At 39.8% G+C, this 14,140-nt stretch overlaps 1 protein-coding gene across 4 annotated transcripts in view; it reads left to right on the top strand.

Annotated features, from left to right (window-relative positions):
- The window catches only part of GALNT18 (polypeptide N-acetylgalactosaminyltransferase 18), a 216,181-nt gene that overhangs the window by 132,178 nt on the left and 69,863 nt on the right, over positions 1–14,140 (top strand). For all 4 annotated transcript variants that reach the window (XM_058806875.1, XM_058806873.1, XM_058806874.1 and 1 more), the window contains exons 5-7: positions 6,414–6,597; positions 7,503–7,700; positions 10,443–10,557. In XM_058806875.1, the coding sequence (XP_058662858.1) occupies positions 6,414–6,597; positions 7,503–7,700; positions 10,443–10,557 (497 nt within the window). The remainder of the gene's footprint in view (positions 1–6,413; positions 6,598–7,502; positions 7,701–10,442; positions 10,558–14,140) is intronic.

The following is a 14,140-nucleotide window of genomic DNA, read 5'->3' as shown; positions in this document are numbered from 1 at the left end:
ATGATCTGAAGTGTTGCATCCCATTTTCATGGCTGGGATTGGAAATATATGTCCTTTAGAAAAAAAACCAAAAAAACCTAAGTAGTGAACATGTCTGCTAGATGGTTCATGGAAGAGTTGCTGGCACAGTTTTCTTCTGCAAAGCCTGTTTTTTTGTTGGAAGCTGTTTAATTGCTATTTTGAGGTGGATTTATTTGCTATGTGTTGTCCTTTTGCTATAGGATACCTAGGACCTTACACAAGGATTCAGTGAAATGCAGAGAGATTGTTTGTGAAGGAGCTGAGAATGGATCAAAGCAGCCCCTATTAAACCCCTTGAAAACTTCCCATTCCTCTGTATAGATTCTCCTGGGCAATTCAAAGGATGTGTGAGTATAGGGGTAAGAGGGGAAATGCATTTCTTTTCCCTGCCTTTACTGTGGCAGAAGGGTGCTGTTCATGTGCTAAAGAAACCCTTGGCTTGTAATCCAAGATGTGAGCTGTAATAGGTTGTTGTAGGCAATTTATCTTAGTAGACCTGAGGAGGATTGACAGCAGCTGGGACTTGGGCTTGCTGAATGCAAAGGTTGTGACTGTAAAAGTTCATTACACTCTCTGTCTTTACATGAGGATAGCCTAACTTCTGAGATTAGACAATGCATCTCTGTCAACGGTGCAAGTTAGGTATGGGAGTGGAGGAGAAGGATTCCACTGCTTTTTTGTTTCTGATGTCTGTCCAGATCAATTCCTTGCATCATGTTGGTAATTTCCCCTGGGTGGTTTATCTATTACCAGATAACACAGGGCTATTAAATAGGTGTGCACAGCAGGCCCTCCTTATCTGCTTGAGCCTTGTTACCCTCTGCTGCAGACATTCTCTGTACACATGTGCATTACAAATTACATGCCTCTGTCTGGTTATAAATATTTTCCATTTGGAATTATCTGCTTCTGCTACACAGATGAGAGGTGATCACTTAAGCATGACAGATAAGGGACCAGAGGTAAGAAAAATAAAAATGATGAAGCACTGAGCTGCATACGAAATAAGTGATGTAATCCACATATGCTATTAGATAAAGTGCAAAAAACCAGGTTCTCTTATATGCCTAGCTGCTGCCATGAATTCAACTTATTACATGAATTCAGGCTGGTTGCCTACAGAGGGACTTAGGGGGAAGAGAGGAGGGGTTTTGCAGCAAACCTGTGCTACAACAGGCTTTCTTTATTTGCCAGAAAATAAGTTAGATATGTTAATACATGTTAAAGTTGGAAAAGCAGCTCTTCCTGTTCCTAAGACTTAGAGCCAAAAATAACTGGGTAAAGAAGATAGAAAAATCTTGGTTTATAATTAATTGGCTTGTGTGAATTCTGTCTTTTTTGCCAATTTACTGGTCTTTCATGCAGAAGTAAGATGTACCTGATGAGACAGAGGTTTCCAGGGTGGCAGCAGCCCTTGTGGTGGAACAACTTCTTGAACTGTGCCAGGTGGCTGTTTTGCCCTCCTGCAGGGCAGTGGATCCTGCTCTGACCTGCTGCACAGGGAATTCAGGAAGGCTCTGGGATCCTTGCCAGAAGCAAGCTGGCCAGTGGTCTTTTGGCTCCAAATGCAAGCATAAACTCCTCCTGTATTCTTGCAGGTGCTGTAATGATCTGCCTTTAAAAGTGTCCTTTATGATCCAAGGAAATGTCCAACACTTCCCTTTATCTGGGGACCAGAGTGTGCCTAGGCAGCTCAGTGAACACACAGAGATTAAAACATGAATTGGCAGGATTTTACCCCTTTCATATAACATGTCAATCCACTGGTTTTGGCACAATTGTTAATTTAAACCTAGTTCTGTATTGAAAAGTAATTCTTTCCCTTCACAGTAAAAGAAACCATGTTTGTGCCAAGGGCCAAGGTGGAGAGGGACATGGTAATTCCCAGGCCTTTGACATGAAAGTAAATATTTCTCTAAAGGAAGAGCACAAGGTTTGCAGCGATGGCAGTAGCAATGCAGCATGCATTGCTGGGCCAGAGTCAGCAGGGACTCTTAGGCTTTAGAAAATGCAGAATGTTATGAATGTTGTTTTATTTATGTATTTGTTATTTTAGCTCTTTTGGCAAAGCTACAGCTGAGAAAAAGGTCAGTAAAATGCAAGTCTCAGCCAAACATAGTGGGGCTTCATAAACGTGGTTTTTCTGAGAGATGCAAGCTCATTCAAGCGCTCAGAGTGGGAGGATGGCAAAGTATGAAAGTTCCTGAAAGTTAGCCTTAATTAGCTGCTCTTTAAGCTCCTTCTCCATGACTGTGAGGCAGTAATTTGTTATTTATGGCAAGGCTGTCTGTATTAATTACTTTGAAATTTGAAGTCTGGGGCCAGACCCACAGCTGCTGTAGGACACCAAGGGGCTGAGGCACCTGACAGCACTGGGCATTGAGCCTGCTCACTTCTCAGCTTAGTGGGGACAGAGGCTTACAAAAGGTAGCACACTTCATGCAGCTGGATGAAAAGCATGATCTGTAGATGGTTTTCCATTCTAGAAAATGGAGTGGCTCGTGCCTCTAACTCCTCATGCTCCTTTCTCCATCCTGTCTAGTTTCTGCTGATTCCTAAGAAGGCAAAATTGTGTGAATCCTTTAGCACTGCTTTGTCATATTGAGTAGGAGAACTTGACAAACAAAATCTTTGTCAATTTGTTAAAAATAAACAAACAACCTCTTAGAAGAGTTTGAACTTAATTATGTTAATATTAAACATAATTATGGCACACTAATTATATTTTCTACATTTGTGAGGAGAGTTGTGCTGTGCTTTCCAGACATCTGTACCATATAGAGACAGGTGGTAGAGTGCAAGATTTCCAAGTGCCATTTTCCCATTCCATATATGGCTGCTCTTTCATTCCAATTGCAGAGCCTCATTCAGCTTAGTCAAATTGAGTCCTTATTTGAGAGATTCTGCACTGAAAGGGTAATGTATCTATCTTTATAAGCCTGTTTGTTTCCATAATTAGACACTGAATCAACAGTGTATTGCAGATGACACATTTGCCTATTCCCTCTCTTCTCTCTATGGTGACATAAAGCTGTGAAGCACAATAATTAATGAAGAAGCCTGTTTATTATTCAGGCAACATATCTTGAAGTGGAAAAAAAAAAAAGAACTTGGGTTGAAATTATATTGCTGAAGACCATCAGAGCCATAGCAAATTGCATGAATAGTTCTGGGGGAGAGTCCCATCATTCAGGCCAGTTGGACTGGGTGCTCTAAAACTGTCAAATACAATTTAACTCAGATTTCTCATGTAAAACTCAGGAAGACATGGAATGCATGGGGAAAAAACTGACTCAGCTCTTTTGCTAAGTCATCTTTAAGTGTTTTCCAAAATTGTGACTTTCTAAACTTCATTAGCATGTCATCTCTGTCCTGTGGCTGAATGAAAATAATCCATTTTTCTCACAGTTTTATTTTTTCTTCTGGGAGAATCTGCCCAACAGGTCTTGTAAGACAAAGGGTGCACATAATGCTCTGCTCAGCACTCTGCCTTTGCAGAGCAAAGCTGATCTGTTTTAAATAACAAAGGCCTGAAAGTGCCTGACCGAAAACTACTGCTCTGTCTCCTGTGGTCATCCTGAAGCCCAGGGGATGGTTCCTCCATGATGACTGACCACGGGTAAGCCTCCCAGGTTCCCCTGAGATGCTCTCAGGCCATCCACTTCATTTGCAAAGAGCTGCAGTGCAACCAGAAAATCAGAAGCGCGCACTGCCTAGTGAGTGTCACAGCTCCGATGTGCAGCTGAAGTCACGCTGGTGGCAAGCCAAGGTTTGGGCTTCTGTTCCATTTCCATCTCTTTCCATTCTACACCTAGCTATGAAATAGATTTTGTGTTTACTCAAGCTTCTAAAGTCAGTCCACATTAGGAAATGCATAAAGCAGGAGTAAGAATAGCCCACTTACTGAAGTGGAGTGACTGAGAGAGCAATGACTCTGTCAAGGCTACTGATTTTCGAGTCCTTGATTAGAGCCTGCTTTCCTTTCACATGTTTTATCCTCAGTGGTGATGCTGCATTGATGTGGCAAATAAAGCCTCTGGTATTGCAAAGCTGTGAGCAACCACTTACACCAAGAAAAAAGCTTTAATCTTCATGTTTTGATATTCATCCTCTGCACTGTTGCATTTTGGGAATAGAGAACGGGTTTCTGCTATTTTTAGGTGCATGGAATTACAGTAACATAAATGTCTTCTTTTCAATTTAATGTGCTGTTAGCTAGTGATTGGTTTGATAGTTCTGTGCTTGCTACAAATCTCTGTTAGGGGGTGAGCAGTAAGAACATGTAGTTTGGCACAAGCATGAAAGAAATTAATGTGGGGTTTTTTTTACTTCATAAAGGAGAAAAAGTGTATTGATCAATAAGCAGCAAGTCTAATACAAAATAGAAGAGTGTTCTATGCTATGTAAGTGGCTCATTTTGTTTATTCCAGGTGATGCAGTCACAGACAAACAAATTGAATAGATATTGGCAATGTAATGTTGAAAATTTTGGGAATATATCCAGTCAATTCCTAAAATATTGCTGCAGTTTAAATGTCGTGATGGACATGATCAGCAGACTGTTTCTTTTTAATTCTTGTTTTTATGAAAACCTGTAAGTATCAGGATTTTTCCGTGGTATTTTTGGTTCATGCAGAGTTCATTGATTCAAAGGTCTGTGGCATGCAGAGTCCTGCAAGGCCGGAGGAACCAGCTACATCACACCTGGTGAATGTCCAAGAGCCTTTACAAACAGGGATGAACTTTAGGATGAACTTGTACTTGATAAGCTCTGTTGTTCTGTCAGCTCAAGAGAGCACACACCCTCTTCCTTTCCAAGGATGAATGTTTAATATGGCTGATAAAGCGTGCTTGCTTTTAATTTTCTGTGCCGTTACCCATTCCAGCATGCTGGTTGTCCAGATCTGTTGGAGATGGCCAGCTCCCAGAGTGAAAGGCTGATTTCTCAGATTCTCAAACTGCCTGGGGCTCGATGGCAGGACACCCCAAAATTCACTTGAGAATGTATCTGGGAGGGTTGTCCAAATGCTTCCTGCACTCAGGCAGGTTTGGTGCTGTTCCTCAGGAGAAGTTAAATGGCTTGCTCAAGTTTTCACAGTCAGCACTAAGGTTTAATGCAGTTTGGATAATGCCCAGTATAGCATTATAGCCACAGAAGCATTATTCTGCATCAGAGCAAAGACATTCCTGGTTTTGTGGAGAGATTCAGAATAAAGGGAATTTATTGTCCCAAAGGGAATTCTGGGTGATACCATAATGTAAATAGAACATAGGAATGCTAATAAAGAATAAAGTGAACATTACTTTCAGTTAATAATATTTGTGAACACAATATTTATACTCCACATATTGTATTTTCTCATGCAGTGGTCTTTAAACCAGAGAGATGATAGCTGTTGATCTAAGAGTTATTATATTTTAATTGGAATGATTCTTCTCTAGAACTTTTACTGGTCTTTGTTCTAAGAGCAAAAGTTGTTGAACTTTTTAGTAGAGACAGAAACCAGTTGTCAAAGTTTAGAAAGAAAAATGGAAAGAGAAAAATAATGCATTTTATTCTTAGTTCTCTTTTTTTCTTGCAATATTGGTAGAGAAGATTCATGGAAAATACTTAGGCTTTTTATTTATTTTCCTGGAAATATAGGACAGGTGCTTTGTTTTTTGTTACAGTGAAATAACATGCTCTTATGTAGCTATGACACTTCATTTTGTGGCTTGTTACTGTTAAACAGTGCCAGGATTCTGATGGCAGTCATGTAGGCTAAATAGTTATATCAGAAATTTTTTATTGCTAAATAATTCATGGTCCTTCTCTTTTTTGTTTGCCTCCTTTTAGTTTGCCTCCTTTTAGACTGACTGTTTGAGAATTCTGAGTAGCTGTGTGAAGGCCACTCCTGTTTTACTGAAAGTGTGGTATTCACATTCTCTGAAGAGAGAGAGAGAGAATTCTCTCTCCCAGGATTTTTCCTGGGGAAGGCAGCGAGAAACCTCAGAGAAGAAGAGAAAAAAATTCTTATCTCTGCTTGCTGCTCCTGTTTGGAACATGTGGAATGTGTTATGGAGATTGTTTATCAGAAGTGATTTGTTAGCTGGACACCAGTAAGGGTTGTTTGGATTGCTTGGCCAATTGGGTCAAAGCTGTGTTGTGAGTGTCTCCAGACAGTCATGTGTTTTTCTTTGGCAGCATTTAGTATGTCTTTAGTATAGTTTTAATATGGTATTAGTGTAATATAATACAGCTTAATACAGCATTTGTTCAGCCTTCTGGAATCATGGAGTCAGAGCACTTTATTCCCCGGATGGGGATCGCTCATCTACGACAGAAAGAACGGATTTTTACATCTTGTCAAGCTGACATTTCTTGCTAACCCCTAATACTTCCCCTTCTCCAGAGGAGCTCAAGGAGAAGCTGCAGAAGTATGTTGATGAGGTGAATGCCCACAAGCCTGGTTTCATCAAGGTTGTCCGGCACAGCAAGCAGGAGGGGCTGATCCGCTCGCGGGTCAGCGGCTGGAGAGCAGCCACAGCGCCGGTCGTCGCTCTCTTCGATGCCCACGTGGAATTCAACGTGGGTTGGTATGTGCCTCCTTCCATTTCTCTGACCTAGGGACCTTTTCCAAGCACTGCTGTTAAATTACTGACTAGCATTCCTCTTGCATTTAGAGGGTGAGTTAGAATTCTGAGCTTTTTAATGAAAATTCAGACATAATCATGGACACCAGCACGAAAAACGTGTTTGTGCTGTGTAATATGATCTAGATACATTTTTATGGTTTGAGTAATCTGCTGATCTAATTACAAGGTAGTTAAATCATATTAGAAAACTGCACATTAAAAATCTCCTCCAGGAATGTAGCCCTTTGCCCATGAGGGTGAATGTATCTTCATTAAAAAATACTATCTTTCTTTTACATTCTGCAGTGTAAACAAAGAAGCGTTATTTTGGCCACTCTGCAAAAATAAACATAACTAAAATAATGTATTTTAATGTGTTCAGTCTGGATTTAATATCTCCCTTGCTCCTTAAGTAAAAGTGATGGTAAAAAGGCAAGAGCTTATTTCTCTAGGATAGATCTATCATTAACTCTGATCCTGATGTCCTTGATAGTGTTGAGAGCCTGAAGTTATCATTACTGGTAGCAAGGGTATAAATGCTCTATGATATGCAGATACTCATTTCTTCTATCCACCAGCTCAAATCAAGGTTAACAACAGGGCATCCTAGAGAATATGTTGCATTGTATTATTTTGGGGCAAATCCTGCACTGTTAAAACACCATCTCGAAGCAGAAAGGGCTCTGAATGGGTAACAGCTTTAGACTTTGCTCCTTCTAAAAATGCAGCATTAGCTGCTATATTGTTTATTTGCTGGTGGACTAAATAATCTTAAAGGGCTCCTTCCAAACCAAACTACTCCATGATTTCCATCAGTGCTATGCTTGCATGGGTGTAATCTTAACAATGTATTTATTTTTTTTTAGGGCTGAACCAGTGCTCACCAGGATAAAAGAAAACAGAAAAAGAGTAATTTCTCCATCATTCGATAACATTAAGTATGATAATTTTGAAATAGAGGAGTATCCCCTCTCAGCACAAGGGTTTGACTGGGAGCTGTGGTGCAGGTATCTGAACCCTCCTAAGTCCTGGTGGAAACTGGAGAACACAACTGCTCCAATAAGGTAATAAATAACTAGATTACAGTGTCTAAAAGCTCTCCTGGGTGTGACAGGGGGCAAATGGGCTCAGCTGTGTGATAGGTTTTACTGACTGTAAACTTTGAATACTTAAATGTCCTTGATGCCTACACAGTCATCAAGAAAACTCTTGTTTTCAGTAGATGTTTTTAAAGGAAACTTTTGTTTTCAGTAGATCTTTTTAAATAGGTTTTCTGCCCAAGTGGAATGGTAGGCAGGGCTGCTCAGCAGCATTCCATTCTCCAAATGTCTTGCCTGCTAATTTAGTGCTTACAGGCCAGAAATGGAATTTTCTTTGCAGTTACATTATATAAGCAGAGCTGATCTGACAGCTGTATTCTTTCTAATGTTGTCACATAGGTGTACAGCTGTGCTGTGTCCCAGGAGTTAATGTCTGGTCACTGACACTGTGAGCAAAGGCTGTACTGGGTCCTTGCTTTGGGACAGTCTGGGTCTGTACTTTCTTACCATGTCCAGAGTGTTGTTAGACTGCTACAGAACAAAACCTTTGTCTCAGGGAGGGGAGCAGTACCCTCTGAACCCACTGAGCAGCTCTGCTGAGATTACAGGACTTTCTTGTAGACACACATTCATTCCAAGGAGGTCACTGGTACCTGTGCTCCAGCTCCCTGCAGAAAGGAAGTGTGAATGCTGTTTTTGCCTCTGAAAGCAGAACCTCAAACAGCACTGGCAGCTGTTTTTCATCCAGTAGCTATCTTTGCAGGCAGGCATTTCTCAGGTTCTGTCAGTTTAACACACTCTGGACTGCACTGACCTATGAACAGAACCTAGAATTGGAAAGCAGGAGATAAAAATTAACAGGTTTGCCAAAGAGAATGTAAAAAGGGGTAATTTCTGCATCATTAGAAATAGTTATTGCTGTTAATGAACTCTGTTGACACTATAAAAATGTTCCTGTGAAGACAGGTTGAGAGAGTTTGGGGTGTCCAGCCTGCAGAAGAAAAGGCTCCAGGGAGATTTACAGCACCTTCCAGTACCTAAATGGTGATTCCAAGAAAACTGGTGAGGGACAAAAGTGGGTAGTGACAGGACAAGAGGGAACAGCTTTAAACTGACAGAAGGCAGGGTTCTGTTAGATATTGAGATGAAATTCTTTTCTGTGAGGGTGGTGAGGCACAGGAACAGGTTGCCAGGGAAGTTGTGGATGTCCCAGTCATGGAAGTGTTCAAAGCCAGGCTGAATGGGGCTCTGAGCAACCTCATCTGTTTGAAGATGTACCTGCTCATGGCTGGGGTTTGGAATGAGATGATCTTTGAAGTCCCTTCCAGCCCAAGCCATTCTATGATCCTGTGATTAATTATATAGAGTAATTATTATGATTTTTAAAATTAAAAGTAGTGAAACACAAAGTGATGAGCGAATATACTTTTCCATCTTACCCCCAAACTCTGTTCCATGTGAGGACTGGGGAGTGAGTGTACTTTATGAATTTCAGGTTTGTTCCCTAGCTCTTTCCCTGGCACATTTTTTAATTCAGTGCAATATGCTGCATGTGTGTGTTGGATAATTAAAACAAACACACCAGCAAACAAAGCCATGTGTATTGATGGATGGTTTCTATGGTGCCTCCATTATTCCTTTAGAATTATAGCAAAGGGAAGCAGGTGCACTGAGAAACATTTAAAAACAACAACAAAGGCAAAAGTACCTTATCATAAAAGAAGCATAAGTCTTCTGCTATTTTCTTCATTAATAAATACATCAAAGATGGTCTTTCATTGTTATAAAATGGGTACTATAGCACTTGGAGGCATTATTATATAGATTTCTGTAGAACTGTACAATTTGTGATTAAGACAGCCTATGATCTGTTTGAAAGCAGATGTGTCCACTAGCTGTAGCTTGAGTGTTCTCCATAAAAGCAGGGTGATTTCTCCTGTACTGCTGATTAATATCCTGTCATTACTAGAGCGCCTGATATCAGCATAATAATCTGAAAAGACATATTTATTTCTTGCCGTTGTGGATTATAAGGTAGGAGAAAAATGAAAAGGCTAAATGACTCTATATCCTTCTCTACTCATAAGGTGAAATTGTACCCTCTGTGGCTGAACTCTTACCTGATTAAAATTGGCTCTGTATAGTAAAAATTGGTTGGTTCACACCATGACATAAATAGAGTTTACTGATCCAGTAAAGCTATGTGATTTGTTTAGGTTTGGCTCAGGGTGATGGACTAATGTTACGCTATGCTGGTAAAGGCAGGCTTTTCTTGATTCTGTATTAAAAAATTTATCTGGATGGTCCTATTCAAGAAATAATCTCTTTTTTTTAGGTAAGCTTACAGACAAAAGTTTTTAGCTCTAGCTGAACCTAGCTTCTGGCTAAACACACAGAGCTGCACATCAGTGGGTATCATTTGCAATTGTCACAGACAAGAGACTTGAGGACTTAGCAAGGACAGAGACTACAGAGAAACAACTGGGGCACCTGGATCTCACACTACTACCACTGAAATCCCTACTGCTCTGGTGAATATTTATGTCCAGTAATTTGACTCTAATTTCCTTCAGTGGTGCTCATTTCACTTTAGAATTAGGAATGTTAGAAGGCAAGGCTGAATAAAACTCTTTGAGAAATACTTTCTTAAGAATCTGTTTTGCTGCATCATTTTACCTAGCAATGATAAATACAATCTGTGCCTGAAAAATAAAATTCTTCATAATTTATCTGCTAATTTTGGTTGCTGATGATTTATTCTTCCAGAAGTCCTGCACTGATTGGATGCTTCATAGTAGACAGAGAATACTTCCAAGAGATTGGATTACTGGATGAAGGCATGGAAGTATATGGAGGAGAGAATGTGGAGCTTGGAATCAGGGTAAGGAAAACAATTTGCCAGTACTAGTGGCTTACATTTAAAATATACCTGACTTCTTGTTGCAGAGGGGGAAAGCAGTCCAAAACATGGATGGTGGCAGGAAAAGGAGATCCACAGCTCTGCATACACGTACATTTATTTGAGGAGAGAGGAGTGAAAAAAGAGCAATAGCTCTCTTCACAGAACTTAATCTGGGACAAGGGTAGATGTATAGAATTTAGGATTGTTCTTTCAACAGAGTTTTGCAGAGTTGATAGCTAAATCTCCCTGCTTCCCTGTGGTCCCAGACTCAGTAAGAACAGTTTCTCTCAGGTGTGATGGGAAAAACCTTTCTAGATTACTTGGTTTATTTAAATTAGGAAAATCATTGCGGAGCAAAGTAGAATATAGAGGCATTTATGCTGCCTTCCAGACAGAAGGGAATTAAGGTATTCATAATGTGCATAAGTGCATATATTTTCTTTTTCCATTGTACACTCTTCACCTGTTTACTATAATGCAATATTGTGTGTGATTTGTGTACTTCTTTCTGTATCTCTTCACAGTTAAACACCTTTCTGTTCTCTTTGAGAATCTCTCAGGTTTTTGATAAGAGTGGAATTCCTAGGTAGATAATGGTAATGAAATATGGTGTGGTGTGTTATAAAATTAAATTCTGAGCCCTGCTAGGAAATGTAAGGGAGAGGTAACATTGTGTTTTGAGTCTTTTAGTTGCCAGAATATAAGCATACTGTTGTACAATAGCAAAAAAAGGGAACTTACTGTAAGAATACAGAATTATCTCCTGAGACAGCAAGATATAACAAAAAATACTCATTTTTATTTCTGGTTTCTTGAAGTTCTTTTTCTTCCGCCTGTTAGAGATAAAGAGTTTTTTCAGCCAGAGAGAAGCACAGACCCTCTTTCAGCTACAGCAGAGCACTTTTTTAAGGAAAGGGAGAGAGAAATGCAAGACCGCTTCTTTTAATAACATTGTCCTTCCCACTGTAAGGGTCAGAGAGCTGCCTTCTGCTCCCAAAAACTTACTTTGCAGCTCAGTGTTGGCAATGAGTTGAAAATTAACATTGTCGTAGACATCTTTTTCACTGAAAATCCTTTCTTTAGGATTTTCCCTTCTGAGAAGCTGAGGCCCCAGAAAAAGAATGTAAACAATGGTTATCTGCTGCTGGGGAATGCAACAGGTGGATTTTTGATTGGGCCATCTTGAATGTTTATAATTAATTAATGGCCAATCAAGACGGAGCTATCTTGGACAGAGTCTGAGAGAGCTGCCTTTGTTATCATTCTTTTCTTAGCTTAGCTAGCCTTCTGAGGAAACCTTTTCTTTCTATTTATTTTTAGTATAGTTATAATGTAATATATACATATATATCATAAAATAATAAATCAGGTCTTCTGATCATGGAGTCAACATTCTCGTCTCTTGCCTCATCCAAGAACCCCTGTGAACACGGACACATTAACATCACTTTGATTTTTCTCTTCTTTTTACAACTGACAAAAAATTATTGTTTCCTCGTGAGTGCAAGGAGTTTTCTCTCAGTTTGCATCATGAGATGTACCCTGTCTGGTCTGCAACACTTGGCCTTGGAGGAGTTGATGTTGGTATGTTGGTAGACAAGGCCAGAGAGACACAATCTCTGCATAATTGAAATTTTGGAGTATGCTGGATCACTGAAATAAGACCTGACACTGCTCTGATTTCCTTATGGCTTTTTCTCTGTCGCCAGGGAAGCAGTGCCTGACCTACATAAAATACTTTCATCTGTAACAGATTGTAGTGTGCAAGGTAGCATAATATATGCTTCCTTATCTGAATTTATGCTGGCTTGGATCTGGCTGTATGAAAACAAATCACAGAGCTGTAATAAACAGATTGTTTAACAGTTTATTAATGCTCTTCTCACAATCCTCAGTGTGTCTGAGATCATACAAGGATGGGACTCAGTGAGGGGAGACCTCATTGTGGTCTTCAATATCCTCACCAGGGGAGGTAGAGGTGCAGGCACTGATCTCTTCACTCTGGGGGCCACTGACAGGACCCAAGGGAATGGCCTCAAGTTGTGTCACAGAAGGTTTGGGTTGGATATCAGGAAAAGGTTTTTCACTGAGAGGGTGGTCGGGCACTGGAACATCTCTACATTACTTGTGTTGCTTTCACCTGTGGGGCTGATGATGAATGCCTTAATCAAAATAGTCATTGTTCTACAAAAACGACGTTATAATTATGGTATTAGTGCCATAAATAATGTTTCCCTTTTAAAATGCTGCTCTCCAATCTGTGACTATGCATGGCTCACTGCACCTCCTCTTTCATTATCATTTTCCTTTATTTAAAGAAGTATCTAGATTTTTCTAGTATTCTGCTGTGTGAAAAGCATTATCATTCAGGATAATGGACAAGCAGACACTGTCTGTCCAAAATGGCCTGCCAGGGAAATTTTATGTAAAAGCTTGTAAGAGCAAACATCTAGAGGAACTGGAGAGTTTACTTTTGACTCCAGAAATAGCACATGTTAGAATCATTTGAGCTACCTGTTTATCTTAAACACAGTGAGTAGAGCATGGTCCAACGTCCATATATCACTGATTTTGTTCCAGAGGATGTAAAACCTCTGTGAGGAATTAGACCCTGACAAATGGAGACTTTTCCCACTATCCTCACCCAGGAGTTATGTTTGTCACCTCATCATCTGCACAAATATCTAGTTATTTATGTTACATGAGTGCAAGAAAATCACCAACTATTGGAAATTGTATTTGAAGGATCCATTGCTGGCAAACCATAACAAGCCACAGAGAACAGGACTTTGGAGGATTATTCTCTTGATTCTGAATTTGTTTCCGAGCTGCTACTCAGCTCTCTTGGTCTCTGATTTGGAATACTGTTTTAACTTCTAAGATTTTTACCCTTGTCTATGGATTTGTAACAGCATTTGTAAAATACTAAACATATATTATTAAATAAATATTAATAGAAATCTTTTGCCTTGAGCTAGAAGCTGGCAGATGAGTTCAAAACATGAATGCATTTGATTCTTAGAAGAAACTCTTTATTTACTCTTCAACCAAATGTTTTCTTGTAAATCTGTTTATTTGCCTCATAAGACAAAAAAGGCAGGCTGGTTGATGCAAGACTTAATAGAATCCTCTTTAAGCAGCTCAATCATTTTAACTGCGGTTTAAAAAGATTCATTTACTGTGAAGAAGCATCATATTTATAAAATCAAGTTAGAATGAGTGGTGCTACTTTTTTGTTCAATCATTCCCAATTGAATGGACTTAAGTGTGCTTTTAAATTACCAGGTTGCATTTAGAGGGCAGACTGGAATCCCATTTTTATCCATGTGACCAAGCAGGAGCTGTGTTGATAACTGCCTTAAAAGAATGTGAGTGTAAGGCTGGTGTTTCTCAGTCTCATTTGGGCTCAGCTTCTGGCTTGTGCTTGCACAAGCAGTTCTTGTGGCCATGGGAGACCCTACAAATCCTCTGCAATCAATTGGATGCATTCAGTCAGAATCTGCTTTGGATGGTTCATGTCTAGTTTGCAGTAGGCTTCTTAAAGGCTTCTTCCAATTCCCAC

The sequence above is a fragment of the Ammospiza caudacuta genome, chromosome 6 (assembly GCF_027887145.1).
Source record: "Ammospiza caudacuta isolate bAmmCau1 chromosome 6, bAmmCau1.pri, whole genome shotgun sequence".
Classification (NCBI taxonomy): Eukaryota; Metazoa; Chordata; class Aves; order Passeriformes; family Passerellidae; genus Ammospiza; species Ammospiza caudacuta.
Note: the sequence above shows the minus strand (reverse complement) of the source record. Positions and strands in the feature narration are given on the sequence as shown.